The sequence below is a fragment of the Sabethes cyaneus genome, chromosome 3, assembly GCF_943734655.1.
Source record: "Sabethes cyaneus chromosome 3, idSabCyanKW18_F2, whole genome shotgun sequence".
In the NCBI taxonomy this organism is placed as follows: Eukaryota; Metazoa; Arthropoda; class Insecta; order Diptera; family Culicidae; genus Sabethes; species Sabethes cyaneus.
Window position 1 is genome coordinate 214,728,507 of NC_071355.1, and position 18,161 is coordinate 214,746,667.

General features: G+C 40.7%; 2 protein-coding genes across 2 annotated transcripts in view; both read left to right on the forward strand.

Moving 5' to 3' along the window:
• LOC128741812 (uncharacterized) overlaps window positions 1-18,161 on the forward strand; it is a 261,707-nt gene that overhangs the window by 239,492 nt on the left and 4,054 nt on the right. The window contains exon 5 of the mRNA XM_053837872.1: window positions 13,282-13,856. Within this exon, the coding sequence (XP_053693847.1) occupies window positions 13,282-13,856 (575 nt within the window). The remainder of the gene's footprint in view (window positions 1-13,281; window positions 13,857-18,161) is intronic.
• The window catches only part of LOC128741810 (deoxynucleotidyltransferase terminal-interacting protein 2), a 483,164-nt gene that overhangs the window by 55,101 nt on the left and 409,902 nt on the right, over window positions 1-18,161 (forward strand). The window lies entirely within an intron of this gene.

Sequence of the window (18,161 nt, forward strand, 5' to 3'; positions counted from 1 at the left end):
AAGTACGAAGCTAGAATCCATGAAATTAGCCCAGCAGTAGCTAACAAAATCATATTATCTTTAAACTGCGTTATGTTTCGGTAAGGAACATTCTCAATTTGCACCTTTCCTATTTTGCGCTGGTGTATTGCAGCCTCCGTTAGATCGAAACTTTTCCAAACGTTTGTTTTTTGTTTCATCAGCGAAAACAGATTGTTTTTCTTCGGCCAACATCTGTAGAGCACACATTTTTCAGCAGATGTTTCATTTCTAGTATCTGTAATATAGCCTGTAATATATCTGTAATATAGCCTAAAGCTGTATATAATTAGTGTTAGTCCATGTATAGTTAGTCCATGAAGCGCACTTTTGCCCCGTCCGTGAATCGAACTTTTACCCCACTAGGCGCCTGACGGGGTTAGATTACATTACGGAAAAGCGAAATATATTTTGTAAATTATTTTCGCCGTTTTTTTTAAACAGATATGCTAGTGATGTAAAACGCTGCTAGAAATTTTCAACAAGTAATATCCTCCTGTTGATATCATATTTGCCGTATAACGAAAAATTACATCAAAACCGCCCTATAATAACATTTACACATAACTCAGCAGCTATGCTTCGTAAGCAACCAAAGTTTACGTTAGATTCAAGCTATCAAAGTAGTCACCCATCCATGCCAATGTAAAAAATTTACTCGGAATCTGCACCGATAAATCATTGAATCGTACTTTTACCCGCATCGCACTTTTACCTCTCCTTACTCTACTGTTATTTTTAAGAATATTAGTGTTCAACACCAAACACATTTTTCTATGCTACGTCGTATTACCATAATCTACCAATATTTTGACCTGCAAATAAAAACTAATCAAAGCAAAACGTTAGTTGCTGCAAGAAAGTTATTATCAATCGGTTTTCATGTCACAGAAAGTAACCATATAGAATGATTTTGCTAGAAATTATAATTGACCAATTGAATATTTTTATTTTGTTTTAACAACTGGTTTTCGATAGTTGCAAAAATTTGATGGCGCATTGATTTTAGCCGCCCACAATTCCAATATGCGCGATAAAATTTAGTGCGCATATGCTGCACAACTGCGGAAACTTCTGAAAATGTATTATTTATTCTTTCGGATATTATATTATGATCGCTATAAACCAAATCGATCAGGATGATCTGACAGTAAAATTTTTCCTTCTCTTCTTCTTATACTTTGAAGTTAAAAAGCTGGCTGTTTGATTTCACTTTTTACGCATCAGGCTTTATGCTTTATATGTGTTCAAACCGAAATAAAATTGGCTTGCGGGAAGGAAACGGCTGGTAGCGTACGACCGTGATGGCGTCTTTGCTCGGTTGAGCCCTCAGGAAAACCACCCCAATCGCAGCGTCACAAAAGAAGCGGACTGTATCTAACACGGTGGCGGTGGATGTTGCACAGAATACACAAAGTCTTAGCACAAAGTTATTTTAAAACATTTATTAACACTTAACTTTACATATAAATTTAATCAAACGTATTGTATGGAATCAAAAATGGACTGAATGCTAACGAAGTCGCGCATGTCCTTTTTATCGGCGCTGTCCAGGTAGGAATTTTCCTTTGCTCTCGTCCTTGCTTCGGAAACATCCAATCGACGCTTGTTCCCGATTGGTCAACTGAAGTGATGGTGTGATGTTGCGAAATAATTTCGGTGGACGTCGGGTGGCGTCGTTTTACACGTTCGAACGCGATGCGCACATAAATTTTCCATTCGACGTAGTAGGCATTTTTTTTCTTTCTGGTTTCTCATGCATAATGCGGTTTGACATTCTCACACCGCTGTTCAAGCATTGAACAATATCTTTGTAGAACAAAGTGAATAGCTTTTTTAAATTATGGCGGTTGCTTAACATGATTGGTTATTGTCGCTTTCAGCAGTGTGTAATAAAACTCCTTGAAGTTATAATCTGACTTTCAAAGGGGTTATAACAGCCTTCTGAAGAGTGGGCCACATGGCAGTATAATGGTTTATAGCTACTGTCTGAAGGTTGTGGGGATCTCTAAATTTATTAACAGTTTTATAAGCTTGATGTTTAAAACCATTTGAAGAGTTAAAAAAACTTAATTGTTACTTTGGAAGTTGAACCTCTTTCCTTTGTGGTGGTTGAGTACTTGAAAAATACCCGCGAGTCTAAGTCTTGTCTGAAAATTGCTGTTGTTTTTACTATAACAATTTTTTTAATTTTAATTTTTATCACTGGTGAAGATTACATCTTTCAGGATAGACATAAACCCAGTGCTCTAGTATTTCATTGCAGCTCATTTCGCTCTATTGAATCGTATGTCGCCTTGAAATTCACACCTCGGTATTGTGAAATCTTAAGAAACTTCTACGATAAAACAGAAGATGAAAGTTTCATATGTCTCACGCAGATCGTATAGACTAAATTGGAGCAGTATAATTGCTAAGGTATAGAATTGCATAACGATGCTCATGGGCTATGAAATCTGTGCTTTCAATTCTTATTTTACATCACCCTATTCTCCACGCAGCAATTGTACTGCAATGTCACCTCGGCCGGTTCTATCTCTCTCGATTGTCACCTGGTTGTAACTATAAATACTCACAAACGGTGAACAACGCTTGCAACCTGATATATCCGACAGGATAAGTGACTTTAAACAGTACTTGCGAAATCAGCTGTGCCATGGATTGACGTAACAGCCGACTTGGCTAAGTTATTGGCTGCAAAATAGAACTGCCCGAATTTAAAAACAACTTTTCTATTTTCATCCTTGGTTTATCTGTCACATTTTCTTAGTTTAACTTAGCACTAGTGTTCAGTATTCTAGCGTACTAGAGCGCAGCTCTGTTTCCATGCGGGACATGAAACGATAAGAACATATAAAAATAAATGCACAACCAAGCATTGTTTCGACAAATGGGACAATCATGTTTCGAGCGGGGATAAAAATGAACCCCGGAGTCCGGGCCGGTACCTCTGCTGCCCAGGACGTTTCCGTCGTACATGTGCGGCTGTACCAGAAATACCATTTGGTACCGCATAGTGAAACGGAAAATCAATATTTACTTCACTAGCATTCTGCAAACAATCATCTCGATTGCATTTTTGCTTTCATCGACATTGTGTGCCAGCAGTTCAGCAGCAAGGACCGAAGAAAGGTGGAAATATTTATGACTCCATGAAAAATGATGAAATTGAAAAGTTCCAACCATTGCAAAACTCGGATAGGAGTCCTGTTCCTGTTCTCTGGAATCGACATGACAGCTCCGCTATGGGATGTGTTATCGAAGCGAATCTGTGCTGTTTGTAATTGGTATAATTAAATTTCATCAATCGGCTGTCACTTCGGTTGATACTGCCTATCTGCCTGCCTGTTTGTAAGCCGAGGGGGGATCTACCGGGATTATTGCATTTCCGAGACTTGAAGAACTCGGATACGTGTGCTAATCGATCTGTTTGCCAGTACCAGTTGACAGCGATGTGATTAACACTATCCGACCCGCCGATGTGGATCTCGTCTCGGCACAAATAATTGTCGTGCAGCTCATGCTAAACTGTGAGTTTAACCTTGAACCGTATCTGAGTTAGTGTAAGAGAAACAGAATCTGGCAAAAAAAAAATTGAGAGCAAATGTAGAACAATGTTCCGATTGTGTGTTGTTTCCAATAGCTGCCAGAAATTTACAGAACAAATATTCAAATGAAAAGATGTTTTTGTAGTTCGTTGCTCGACTGTAGAATTAATTATACTTTTACGATAACTGGATAAAATGCAGCCAATACGAAAACATAAGCTACAGTTCAACACGTAAAAACGAAAACTTGAGAATAGATTTACACATAAATCTCAAGTGGTCAGCTTTTCACTAGAATCATTATTATTTTTTATTTCACTACAAATAGCTTCTTAGCTAGATGGAACAAATGCAGTTTATCCAAGCTCTAAGGAATTTACATTATCTCACCCAAGCAGATATGGTTTTTACGGTGGAAATGATACAAATTCAAAATGAAGTTCGACAACCAGATACTGAAAAATTAGTAATAAAACACCAGAAATTTGCATTGTAAATTTAAAATTAAATTTGGTTTCTAGATTGGGCTGTACGATGCGATCCACCGTATAAAGTAAAAGTTTTGGGTGAATGAACCAATATCGGGAGACTAGTTGGAAAATCGTTTTTCGACCTAGCTACAAAAAGAACCATTCACCGGAATTGCTCTATTTTCATATACATCATTCTTTTCTGTATTTTTTTCTGATTTTTCTTATAAAGATCGTCAGCAGAGCCGGTGGTTGGTTCTAGATAAGTTCCTAGAGTCCAACCTGCTAAATTCTTGCTTGTTTGTGGATTTCAAGGCGGCGTACGATTCAGTTAAACGAAATTAGCTGCGGTCGATAAAGCTTGTACATGGTTTTATTTACAAAACTAGTTAAGTTAATTTGAAAAATAGAGGAGAGATCAAAATCCGCACGATCAATACCACAAACTTAATATAAAATATTTCCCTTTAAAACGGTCTGCATAGGCTGCAGAATTTATTCCTGTATGTAGGCAACTCGTTTGCGTATTTGCGTTTTTGTCTTCGTTTCAATTCGTGCGCCCAATGAATGCATGAATAAGACGATACTGCAAAAAGACGCACACGAATTCCATCCTATATCAATATTTGTACCTTTTTGCATAATTTTTATGAGTGGACTTTAGACCGTCAGTGCGAACATAAAACAAGCATCATTGCATGTATTTCTAATAAGACAAATTATAAGTTTTAGGACATCTAACTTCTGCGAAACTAAGATACTGGACAAAGAAGCAGACCTTGAAAAAAACTACAAAAACATCGTCGAAACGTTGGAAAAAAATTAAAATCTGTTCCATTTTTTGAACCAAATTGACAACCAGTTAAAATAAAATTTTAAATTAACCAGTCGACTAAAAGTATCCATATTTGTACCTTTGTGGAGTAATGTTTTCACTATTTTCGTATCGTTTTGGTAATTTTGTGTATTATTCATCTCATTTTTATGTCATCATATTGATTTTGCTAGCTGATTGTCCGATTTTACCCTTTGCCTCTCAGCCAGTTGTACATCCCTCCTTGTATCTCCCCTCTTTTATCGATCCCTCTGCGCTGATTCTTTTATGTCAAAGAAAAAAGTTTGATAAATAACCGTCCAGGCTTTCCAAGATTGGGGCGGAGCTTGTCATTTTATATTTTTTTTTGTCATTCATTGATCATACCAGTTTAATTCTTTTCCTCATTCTTGTAGCCTGCTTTTATCGGACTTTTATCTGTTTTTTGTTATTTTTGTATCGTATTTGTATCTTATTTCATCATTTTGTGTCATTTTTGTCTCATTGTTGTCCTCTCCTTATACTTTCATCACAGCTGAATTATCTTTGTGTTACCTTGTATCATTTTTATACTATTTTTGTATAATTTTTGTATCATTAAAGTGTCAGTTTTGTCTCAGTTTTGAACTCTGCTTGTATTGTGTAATTTTTATCTTATATTTGTGTCTGCTTTGTCTTATTGTTGCTCATATAGCTTGTATAATATTTTTGTTATTTCTATGCCGTTATCATTTTTATTCTATTTTTTGTGTTACTGTTGTGTTTTGCATCATTATTGTGTCATTTCTATACATCGTTTATGTCATTTTTATATCTTTTTCGTATCATATTTATGCCATTGAGTAATTCTCGCTGAAACAGGGCCACTACTGACACGAGGTATTCAAATATTGGAACTTTTGTACTTGACTGGTTGAAAATGGTTAAAAAATGAGAATTACATTTTTAATGCCTGGAAACAGTGGATCCCTCGCTCGCCAAGGGAAAAAGAAAAAAAGAAGAATCTTTGGCTAACATGTGATATTTCCTAAATTTATGAAACAACTAATAAATGGCACGGTTTTGTAAAGAAGAACAGGGTTTTCAAATGGAGTAAAATTTTTTTTGGCTGCCATCTAGGATTTGGTCGCCATGTTGTATTTTATGAAAAAATCGCCGTTTTCGCCATGAGCCCCCAACCGATTTTCATTTTAAGCATTAGCATTAAACTAAATAAAACAATCAGTTAGCAAAGATTTTAGCAAAGAATTGCTATTTTTGCCCCCCAACCGATTTTAATTTTAGAACCACCATTAAAAAACTGAGCATTAAAAAATGCTATAAAAACATTCATAAAATTAGGTGTGCAGAGGCATCCTCTGCAATGAATTTTTCCGCATAGCTTTTTTTTATATTTTGATAATAAAGTCTTTATTTATTGATGGTTTGTTTTTTATCTTTTCTCTTTAATTTTTCGTTGTTTTTTTTTGTTATTTGCACTCTGATAGCCTTTTGCAGTCGGCTTCTAGTTGTTGCCGTTTTAAGATCTGTTATTTGCTTGTCGGTCTTTTCACACATCTGCCTTTCTGCCATCTTTTCAGCGATTTTTTGTTGTCTTCTTGGATATTTTTGTCAAAATCGTATTATTCGTCGTCATTTCTTCATCTTTTTGCATATTTTGTCGCCTTTTTGATGCTTTTTAAACGTCTTTTTGGCTTATTTAGTTTAATTTTCTTTTTTTTTTGACGTCTTTCGGCACCTTTTCGTTAACTTTCTATCATATTTTCGCCATCTTCTCGTCATTTTTTCATCGCGATCGCAGTTTCGTCGTATTTACGCTGTCTTTTCACTATTTCTTCGTTGTCGTTTCTTCGCTCTTTAGTAAAATTTTGACCGTCTTTTAGTTATGTTTTCTGGTGGCATAAATGTTGTTATTTTTCTTGTAAAAAGAGAAAAGCTAATTAATGCAAGTTGGACAAGGATTTCTGTTATTTGGTTGAAAAGAATTACCTTATTCGCTTTACGGTAGTAATAGATTTCGAAGTTCTGTCGCACCTGATGGACTTGGAACTGTCAAAATATGCGAAAAAATAAGCGAAAATATTTCGCCTTTTTTCTGTATTCCAACCAGAAAAATATCAGTATTATTATTAATCCCAAGCAGCAATGTAAGTTTTATTGTACTCTTGCGGTGGTCCTCAAAACTCATTTTGGTCTTAAATGCCATCATAAGAGCGTAATAAAACCCAAATTGTTGGTTGTGATGTGAATATGCAATGATCAGAAAGCGACAGCCTGCCAGTGAAGAATATCATGCCAAAAACGCATATGAGTAATGCTGAAGAATTTTATCTGCCGTCAAAGTGACAAATTTTTATTTTAAAACTCCAATTTTTATATTTTTTTCTAGAAAGAAGAAGTTTTTTTTTCATAACATATCTGTTGTCATGACAATTTTCTGTTTTTGAATGACTGCTTACTTACTTTAGTGGCAACGGTCCGTTACCGATCCTGCGCCGATCGAATTATGGTCCTCCAGTACCGTCGGTCCTGGGCTGCCGTTCTCCAATCCCCACGAACACCAGCTGAACGTGCATCGTCTTCGACAGCGCACACCCACCGGATGCGGGGTCTGCCTTGGAGTCTACGGCCTCTTCCTGGTTCTCTGCTGCAAATAGTTTTGGCTGCTCTTTCGTCGGGCATTCTGGTCACGTGTCCAGCCCACCACAGCCTGCCACATTGCACTACCTTCACTATATCAGCATATTTGTAGACTTGGTACAGCTCGTGATTCATGCGTCTGCGCTACACACCATTTTCCATTTTGCCACCAAGTATAGATCGCAGAATTTTACGCTCAAAAAAACCAAGCACTCGTCGATCAGCCTTCTTTAGCGTCCATGATTCGTGTCCGCCAGTTTTGTGCGAATTTGCAAACTGCGGGACTTCAGCTGGCTACGTAAACCGTAAACCGATTCGCGGCTGCAACTCGTCGTTTCACTTCGCGGCTTACATCGTTGTCACATGTGACGAGTGTACCAAGGTATATAAATTCCTCCACTACTTCATAATGTTCCCCATCTAACTCCACCTCGGCACCAACACCACTTGGGCTCCCACGTTCCCTACCAGCAACCATGTACTTCGTTTTGGCGGTGTTAATGGTAAGTCCCAATCTCGCCGCTTCCTTTTTAAAGGGCCTGAAGGCCTCTTCCACTGCTCTAAGGTTGATTTCGATGATGTCAACGTCATCCACAAAACCAAGAAGCATGTGAGATTTCGTGATGATAGTTCCATTCCTTTCCACGTTTGCCTTTCGTAATGCACCTTCAAAGGTAATGTTGAATAGCATATTAGAGAGTGCATCCCCTTGCTTCAGTCCATCCAACGTCACGAAAGCAGCTGAGGTCTCACCTTCTATTCTAACACATGATTTGGATCCGTCCAGCGTCGCATAAATCAGCGTAACTAGTTTCGTCGGAAAACCATGTTCTAGCAGTATCTGCCACAGCTCATTTCGTTTGACTGAATCATACGCCGCTTTAAAGTCCACAAACAAATGGTGTGGTCTGCCAGTTGTACTCCCGGAACTTGTCTAGCAACTGACGTAGGGTAAACATCTGATTCGTCGTGGAGGGACTCTCACGAAAACCATCTTGGTACTCGCCGACGAAGGACTCCGCTAACTGTAGTCTACAGTTCTGCTAACTGCTTGCAGACTGCTAAAGTCAGTCTACAGAATAGGATACGGAAAAGCACCTTATAGGCAGAATTGAGCAATGTAATTCTTCGATAGTTTTTATACTCCAGTCGATGTCCCTTTTTGAAAATTGGGTAAATGAGGCCATCCAACCACTCCTCCGACATTTGTTCTTACTCCCAGATCCTGACAATGATCCGGTGGATTGCTTCGTACAGCCGCTCGCTCCCCGCTTTTAGAAGTTCAGCACAATAAATCATTCCACAAAGAAGACCTCGGCAAAGACAAATACTTGTAGAATGGCCATTTAGTTTTTGTAGGTTTATTTTTGAAACCGATGACAATATAGGCGTAGGGACTCTTCGTCGAAAGGTTAAAATTAGGTCTGCACCACAAATTCATCTCGTAATGACACTGTCTATGTCTGTCTGTCCGTCGCGTCGGTCGAACTGCGACACTACGCCATGTGCGTTTGTGTGAGTAACATCTTAGTTGCGAGACTAATCTCGCACTAATTTAGGTTTCTGGAGCGCAGGTAAAAATTAAAGAAACGAAGCTCAAAACTAAAGATAGGTGACCCGATGTGGAGCGAAGGTAAAAGGTGTTGTGATTTTTGCATATCTCGTTGCATATAGATATTCGTACATTTTGGTTTTGCATTTTGTAATCCCTTTTCTTGCGTGGAAAATTTGCTAGTGCAATAAGAATGCAGTATCATAAACCGATTACTTTACAGGTAAACGGCATATGAAGCTCACAGGGTATAGTCCCGATCATTGGGCAATTCCAATGCTTTATGAAAGGTTGTCGCGGAAGTTTGCTTCAAAGATTTGATCAAATATATTACCGGTGGCTCATAGTGTTCTTCATATAAATATTTGAACGCAAATTAGGTAGTGAGTTGCAAATAAATGCTATCCTCAGAGTTAGAAAAGATCCAGAACTATGTTGTAAATCTTAGACACCCGGTACTAACTAATTGCTCCCTTTGTTCGAAGCGGAGTTTTTGTTTTTCTTATTTATCCATATTAAAAGTATGTTTGGACTTGAACAATTCCCAATAATCGAAGTTGGATGGAATCATGTATCATCGCAGAAAATCAATAAGCTAAATAATAGCAGGATCATTCAATATTATAAATCACAACATCGTATTAATGATAACAAACAATATACCGGAAAATTTTGGTGTTATCATTACTGTGATATATGAAGCATGGAAACAGCTATTCGTAAAAAAATTTCGGCCAATTTTCACAGAGACACTGAGACAATGCCATTTGTCAGATATATCTACTGCCGCAATTAATATCATCATACATTCGGCGTCATTAATTTATCGAGGCCAAATGCATTAAAAGTGACGAATATCTAGGTGGCGCCAATCGCGGCACATATTTATTACACCCGGGCATTAATTTCGTTTCTTAAATTGGTCGAACGCACTTCGGCAGGCTGATTCAGTTCGACTAAGCGGGCAAAACTGTAACAGTTTTGCTCACATACACCGATGATGATCAACCCGGTTACTCACCGAACTCGTTCCATAGACGTATCTAATTCGATCTCGCAATAATAGGAAAACGATCATCGATTAGATTCGTCTTCTGGCAACTATCGGATCGGAACACGAAAATTAGGAACAACTAGGCCGCGAATGTAACACCTCTACCAGCATAAGCGTATTGTTAGATCATTCATGAAATCGAATCTTGCACACAGCGATCATTTGGGTTTTCCAGCCATTTTAAAATCAAAACAAAACTACTTTAGCAGTAAATTCTCACTACATTTGCAAAACAATTGCACCAAGACAATATTGTGTTAGGTACTTTACTACTTTGCTCGACTCAGTTTGTCTTAGAATACAAAAGAACTGGAGCCTGCTTGGGATCATATAATCTGGCACTGAGTAATTTCTCTTTCCTTCTCTTTCGCACTCACTTTGACTGGGCCTTAATCCAAGCCACAATTCAAAGCCGACCGATTTTTTGTTTCACACTTCTGCCTTTCGAGCCTCCTGCGGTCGATTGCATCCTAACTCATTTGTCTGCCTGCGCGTCTTTTTGGCTGCCTGCTAAACTCCCTTCTGGACATTTCGTTTGTATGACCTCTGAAACCGGATCAGTTCAGTTTGTTCGTTTTGTGCTCCGAGACGTAATAGAGCAATTGCTAAATTTCGATCGCTATCGTGTTACCCGGAAAATATGCTGTGCACCTAAAACTTGATTATCTTTACCGGAGTATCGGAGCCAATTATCATTATCTCGTGCCGGCTAGTGCCTTTCGGCCGTATCAAGCTGGGTTGGGGGCTTGCGTGGAAATTTTCGTGCCTCCTGAGGTGCTCGGCGTGCCATTCGGTGGTAGATTTACTCTCACTTTGCGCGATACTGCAGCTTAAATTGCAGCTTCAAACCAAACCTAATTAACAATTGAATATGAACGCGGTGTAGTGAAAGTTTTTGTGTTTTTGTTGTTTTGGTCGGCTGTTGTGCGGTGTTATCAGTTTTTCCACGCTTGTTTTGTTAGTGTGTTGTGTAGCCCGTTTTCGCTAATAAGCTGTTACGTTTTTCCTGAACTGGGGCTTGTTTGAACGGAGGGGTTATTAAGTTATTACGACAGCCAAGCGGCGATCGATATTTTTTTCGTGGCAAATATTGACTAGCACAGTTCAACGATCCGCTCGTCAGCGGACGCACACCATTATTTTTGGGCTCTCGAAAATCGAAGTGGTATCGCGATGGAGAACCGCGAAGTTCAAAGTATGATGGATTATGAAGTGCCTGACTTCAGCTTTCAAGTGAACACAGATTCGTTTAGTGCAGAGGATTTTCACTTGTTCGTTAACTCGTTAGAGCGAACCTATATAGGTCAACAGTTACCGTCGATCGACAATGAAGATGATACCGATGATTCCGAACCGGATAGCTTGTATGAACAGTTGAATTTTTGTAAAGTGGGCAATCTAGGGGATCGCGAAGGATCCAGTTCGAACAGATCATCGTCCAATGAGTCATTAGCCCGTTCCGAACCGTTTTGCAGCTCGAATTTGCAGGAGCAATCGATTCTTAGCAGACCTAGCATGCAAAGCATTTTCCAATACTTCGAAGATGATGTTGAGGTCAACCTGGATGATTCTTTTGAAGAGCAAAAGTTGAAAAGTGCTCCCAAAAACACTGCCAAAATCGCGAATAAGACTTCGTCTGCACCGGAAAAAGCACACATCTCGAAACAAACTCCACCACTTAAGAAACCATTCCGCAATTCGGACAAAAACACTCCGAATCAGCAGCCACCGAAACAGCCCGGACGGCTCAATGCAAATCTGCTGAAGATTTTCGAAAGTAAAAGTGAACCACCCAGCAACAACAATAACAACAACAACCGCAACAAAGTTGCGACGAAGGCGCCATTGACCGCGCCGCCGAAACCACGGCCACCGCCATCATCATCATCGTCGTCGGACAAGGAGCCAATTATCCGCAAAAGCAAAATTGGCCAACCCAGACAGTGTCCGAAGAAAGTCGATAATGGCACGAGCAATCAAACTCCGGAAAAACGGCTACCGATCGGTGAGACCGCCGCCAAGCTGTCAACAGTGAAGATCGTGAATGCCACCAGAAAGGTACACTCCGTGAACAAACTCCACGGACAGAATCTCAACAGCAGTACGTGCAAGTCCATTGAAAGTGTTCGTGAGAAGTGTTTTATTCGTGACATCAACGCAATATTTCTACAGTACAGAAATCAATTGGAGCCATCGCTCGATCAACAAGAGATTCACCAAGCGATTCACCAAATCGACAAACCAAAACCATCCGAGCAATCATCGGAACCGGAACCGGAAACTTTCGATCTTATGGAGGAATTAGTTGACACAACTAAGCCCTCTCGAGACAAGCCTCCTGAAGAAACGGCCAAACAAATCCATTTTCGCCTGCAGAACCAAACCTACCGGCTGGAGATGCGCAATCTAATCGATAATCAGAACTTCGTTCACATCAGTCCGGCCATCCGCAAGCAGCTGTTCCATCTGGATAAAATTTTCAACCGATCCAGCCTCAGCCTGATCCATATGGTGCTTTCCCTCATACGGGAAAATGTGTTTCTGGGCGATCGGGTCACGATCGATCTGCAAACTACCGGCTACAGTCGGTTCGTCGAAATTATGTCCGAGGGATCGTACGGGATCGATTCGATGGCCACCAGCACAATCCGCGAGAATTGCGTTGCCGTTGAAATCCTAGCACTGGACGACGACGTTCCGACCAAACCCATTCAGATCGTCATAATTTTCGTAATTGAAACCATTGGCGAGTCAACCGGCAATGATGGGGAAAAGCAGCAGCGTGACGATACCTTGGCGATTAAATCGAACCTGAAAGGCGACTTTCAGATCGTTGTGCGGATGCGGTTCGAGGTAGGCAATTGTTTATGCTGCTTGATTTTATCGCCGGTTTCTGACGATGTGTTTATTCAATGTATGTGGGTCCGTTTCGTGCAGGTCCCCGACAGCATCGTATTCCTCTTTCGTGTGTTTATTCAATTTAGTTGATTTGATTGGGCAATTGGGACGTTTTCGGAGTTAATTGAGTGTTACTGATGCAATTTTTACCAATTTATTTCAAAACAGCTTGTCTTCCAATATCTTTTCAAATTGAATCATACATTTGATCCATCTTTCAGTGAACTGTTATGCAATTTGGAATCTCATTTTAAACAACAATTTGTTTTGCTTCTCTTTACTTGCAGCCACCGGAAAACGAGCTCCAGAAATCACACGAAACCGGTACGAACCTAAGCGAACACCAGCTGCGAGTGCAGGCCTCTCTCCAGCGACTGAATATCCCGGACTGGTACAAACAGTACTCCGGCCGTGACGGTGCCAATGTTTCCGGGCTGGCCAACAACAGCGCTGTTGCCGGTGCGACGGCAGCAGCCAGCGGTGTCCTGCGGAAGCGCAACTCCGACGTCGGACGATGGACCGGACTGAGTTCGAAAACCACCTCGCTTAGCTCGCTCGGATCGCATCGATCCGATCGGAGCCCGGTGATGCTGAGCCCGTCGGCCCACAGCCACCACGGAGGCCAGACCGGGTTCTCGCGGTGGTCCACTTCGCACCTCAACTCGAACCAAACGTCACCGAGCGTGTCCACACGAGGGTCCTTCACGCGGGGCGGACTGAACTCCAGTGTCGTCTCCGGGTATTCGACGGCTTCCACGACGGTCGGCGCAACGAACAGTGCAATCCGCAACTCATTCCGGCAACCGTACCTGGGCTGGAGGAGCCAGGAGAAACTTTCACAGCCACGGACGCCCGCCGAAAGGTAGGATAATTTTGCTTTTTTGTGTCTACACCAATATTTTTTAGATGAACAACATAAATATTAATTTTATGTTATGTATTATTCTATATAAATGAGCATTGTTGCAGACGAATATGATTTACCTTATTTGGATTATATTTTCTCTCGTCGTGACTGTAGTAGATTTAACAATAATACAAAAAATTCATGATCAAAAACATAGTTTTCCGAGCGTTTTTCGGGGTTTTTACCACAGTGACAAAATTTGTTGAAACACTTTTTCCAGACAATATTCTACCTAGATTGCTGAGAAAATTTGCTTACATTTTCATTCAAATTGTTTTGTTTTATGGTACTTGGTTCAAGACTAATGAATATTTGAAATGAGCGATGTCCGATAAAATCGCAAAATTTGCTGACTATAATCGTTGGTTACATTCAGTGTGAGGAGGCGAATCTTACCGTAAGCAAGCGCGAGGTGGTCGGCAGGTGGAAGTTGTTCTTCGATGAACACCTCAATGGCGAAGTTGCAGAAGCAGGCGGAACGGAAGGTAATCTAGTAGCGGAATCTAGTAACGTCCTAGCACTTGATCTCCAAAAAGTCAAACAAGAAATCAGGATGCCGAAGATCAACAAAACCGCTGATAAGGAACACTTACTGGCAGAGTCTTATAAAAATGGCAGAGAAAGGCTGGCAACGGCTCTACACTGGTTGTTATTTCTAAGATTTGAGTGGAGGAAAAACTAGAAGAAGAGGAATAAATAGCAAGAGTTGTTTGTGCCATCTACAAAAGGGGTGTTCGGTTCGACTGTCGCCTACAAGGTAGACTCCCAGAATCTGTTACGTCATCTGTCGCCAATAGCACAGAGTTTTGTAGGGAGTTACCACGCAGGCTTCATGGGGGCTCGCGGAACTACGGGCCAGGTTTTATACTATTGAACAGATCTTGCAGAAATGTCGCGAGTACAACGTGCCCACGCATCACATCTTTATTGATTTCAAAGCAGTATACGATACAGTCGATCGAGACTAGCTATGGCAGATAATGCACGAATACGGGTTTCCGGACAAACTGACGCGACTGATCAGAGCTACATTGGATCGAGTGATGCGTTTCGTGCACCTCCTCGGGGACAGTTCCTTTGAGCGCAGCGAGCGTTGACACAAGGTGACGGCTTATCATGCAACCTGTTCAACATCGCTCTTGAGGAGGTGCTCCGACGAGCGGGCATCGGAACGAGAGGCACGATTTTCACCAAGGGTAGCCAACTCCTAGGCTTCACAGAGGACTTTGATATCATAGCCAGAAACTTTCCGACGGTGAAGGCATTCTACACCAGACTTAAAGCGCAGTCTGGTACGATTGGGTTAAAAATAAATGCGGCGAAGACCAAATGCATGAAAGGAAGAGCCTCGAAGGTAATAAACGTGTGCCCCCCACAGACGGTGACCGTTAACGGCGACGAACTAGAAGTGGTAACTAGAAGGAGATTCTATGGCGTATTTAAACGGGAATTCGGGTTTAGTTTGCCCTTCGCAAAACGTTGACAACTGGTAGTACTTTATGAACTTGAAGCCGTGACGCTGCTCACGGAAGACTTACGTGCCCTTGCCGTGTTTGAGCGGAAAGTACTGCGTACGATATTTGTTGGAGTACAAAATGAAAGCGGAGAGAGGCGGAGGTGTATGTCATAAGTATGCCGGACAATGCGACGAAATTAGTTCTCTTCTACAACCCCACCATCATCACGAACCTCGATGATCAACGTGCAAGATGACTCGACTAGGTCGAAAGTGATTTGTGACTTCTGCGACGACTGGGAAATTGACGATAAGTGACCCAAGATCTAACTGAATGAAAACGACGGAACGAGTCACCCCGGTTTTATGGTACTGACGACGACGACATTCAGTAGACTCAAAATGATTTATCGTAACCCCCAAGGTTTTTGATATTTTGTGAACAAGAACAAAAACACATAGTCTGTCATCGGTAATGTTTAACTGCAATGGTTTAGCAAGCTCTCCGAGTGAAATTTATAAATTGTTTACCAGGCACTTTGCCAGTGTCTGTAAAAACGGATTTATTTCTGCACAGCAAATAGACGATGCTCGCCGGGATGTTGAACAGGACATTTTAGTAAAGCATAATTTGACATTTACGGAAGCAGATATTAAAAATGCGATCCACAAACTAAACTCATCGTGAAAACCTGGATGGGATGGCATTCTACCGATTATTTCAAAGAAACGTTGTGTTGTAATGCACTCTGCGCATTCCCTGCTGCCGTTGGGAAGCAGTCCACAATACAATCGACGTTTCCGGATGCCTGCAAGAAGTCCATCTTATTTTTGGTATACAATAAGGGAAATCGAGGTGATGTGGATTACCTCTCTGAACAATGGCTCTAAACTGTTTGAAATTCTCATAAGCTGAATGCTTTTACAAAACATACCGACACATCTTTTATGATCAGCACAGATTCTACCTTGTTCGATCTACTGTCACTAATATCACAGTATGTACATCATATTGTATACGAAAAATAGAAAATGATTCTCAAATCGCCACAGCGTACGATGACTTCGACCGTGTTGATCTGCTTAAAATCTGTTGAATCTGCTTAAAGGTAAATGGGAGCGTATGGGTACAGCCTCCCAGTTGGCCTCGAGGTAAGACGCTGGTCTAATAAGCCAGTCATCGTATGTTCAAATCTCGGCTGGGAGAGGCTGTTAGAGTCAATAGGATCGTAGCACTGACCTCGCACTGTCCTGTATTCTAACAGCTGGTTGCGAAGTCTGTCGTATAAAAAACAGAAGGTCAAATTTCAATAACGGAATTAGCACCCAGGCTTTTTATGAGTACAGCATCGAGCTTTGTGAACTCGTTAAACTGGCGTCGCACAGGGAAGCAATCTTGAACCCCTATGGCTTTCCTTATTTTATCGTCAATCTTTAACGTCATCTTTGCAGACTGGTCTCGAATGAATGAACTCGCTATTTGTGAGATCAAGTGCTCAGTTATCTCTTTTAACTGCAAAAAAGAATCAATTACTTGAATTGTCACATCGACAACAAGTACTTCGAAAGGGTATATGCTGTTAGAAACCTAGGAGCGCATCTCGATACGACCTAGGGCCTACATTATATCTGAGGCCAATCAAAATTTGGACTGTATATATTGCGAGGCTCCAAAGAGTTCAAAGATCCGTACGCGTTCTGTACTATTCTACCGGACATTGTATTCTAGAATACCTCATCTGTTTGGACCCCTACGTGGTCTGCATACGTGGTTTCGCAGTCTGAAGCCCTTCCATTGGGATTCGGTCTTCCAGACTAGAACAGTTCAAAGCAAATTTTTGCGGTATGCATTGAGATACCTTTTCTTGTAAAACCCTTTGAGGCTTCTGCCGTATCAAGAATAAGTCACTCGTTATGAAGACTTTCGCCAAAAAAAAGATCATCTTTTTGGTCTATATTGAAATTTCACTTAATTAATCATACTTCGCATCAGACATTCCTCCCTTCTCAAAATATATTAATACTTGCCAAAATAGGCCAAAACTTTACAGGCCCATTGTAACCTTTATTCTACGGAAAAATACGTTTATTCAGGCACTCCTGATTATACATTTTGGCTTCCGTTATCAATCCTGGTTTTTTGACCGCAGCTGCAAATTTCTTACCAGATCATAAGCTTTCTTACGAACTTATCGGCAAAAACAAATTTGAACTTGCTAGAGACATCTCCTTGACCATTAACTTTATGGAACTTTAGTCCGAAAAGTTGCCTATATTCTGTTTCAGTGTCCTGTTTGGTTACTTACTGGCACGAAACGATCGAAATCCTTCTCGAAGATGAATCCTTCTGACCCGTACCGATAACCTTGGGTTTGCCCTAATCATTCTCAACAGCTTCAAGTACAGTTTGCGACCCTTACCTATGATCCTACCGATGAATAGCATGCTACTCACGGAAATGTTTAAGAACACTGCACACAGTCGATGTTATAGCAAATTTTAACGACTTCGCGATTTTTGAACCTGGCCACGTCGGATTTTTGAAGTAGGTGTCCCAAATAATTTTCGGTTCGGGACTTTTATTAAGTATAACTTCTTTTAAACAAATTAACTTTTCAGCAATGAAAAAGGAAAACATTTCAAAATAAACTGCTGTTAAAACATTCCAGACCCGATTACTAGGAGCGCTGCAGTAACATTGGCGGTGCCGCAAGGTGGAGTCAGTAGGATTGTTGCACTAGCACCGTAATTGTCCGGTACTTTAACCGGTTGCGAAGTCTGTCGATGAAAAAGGGTCAAGTCTT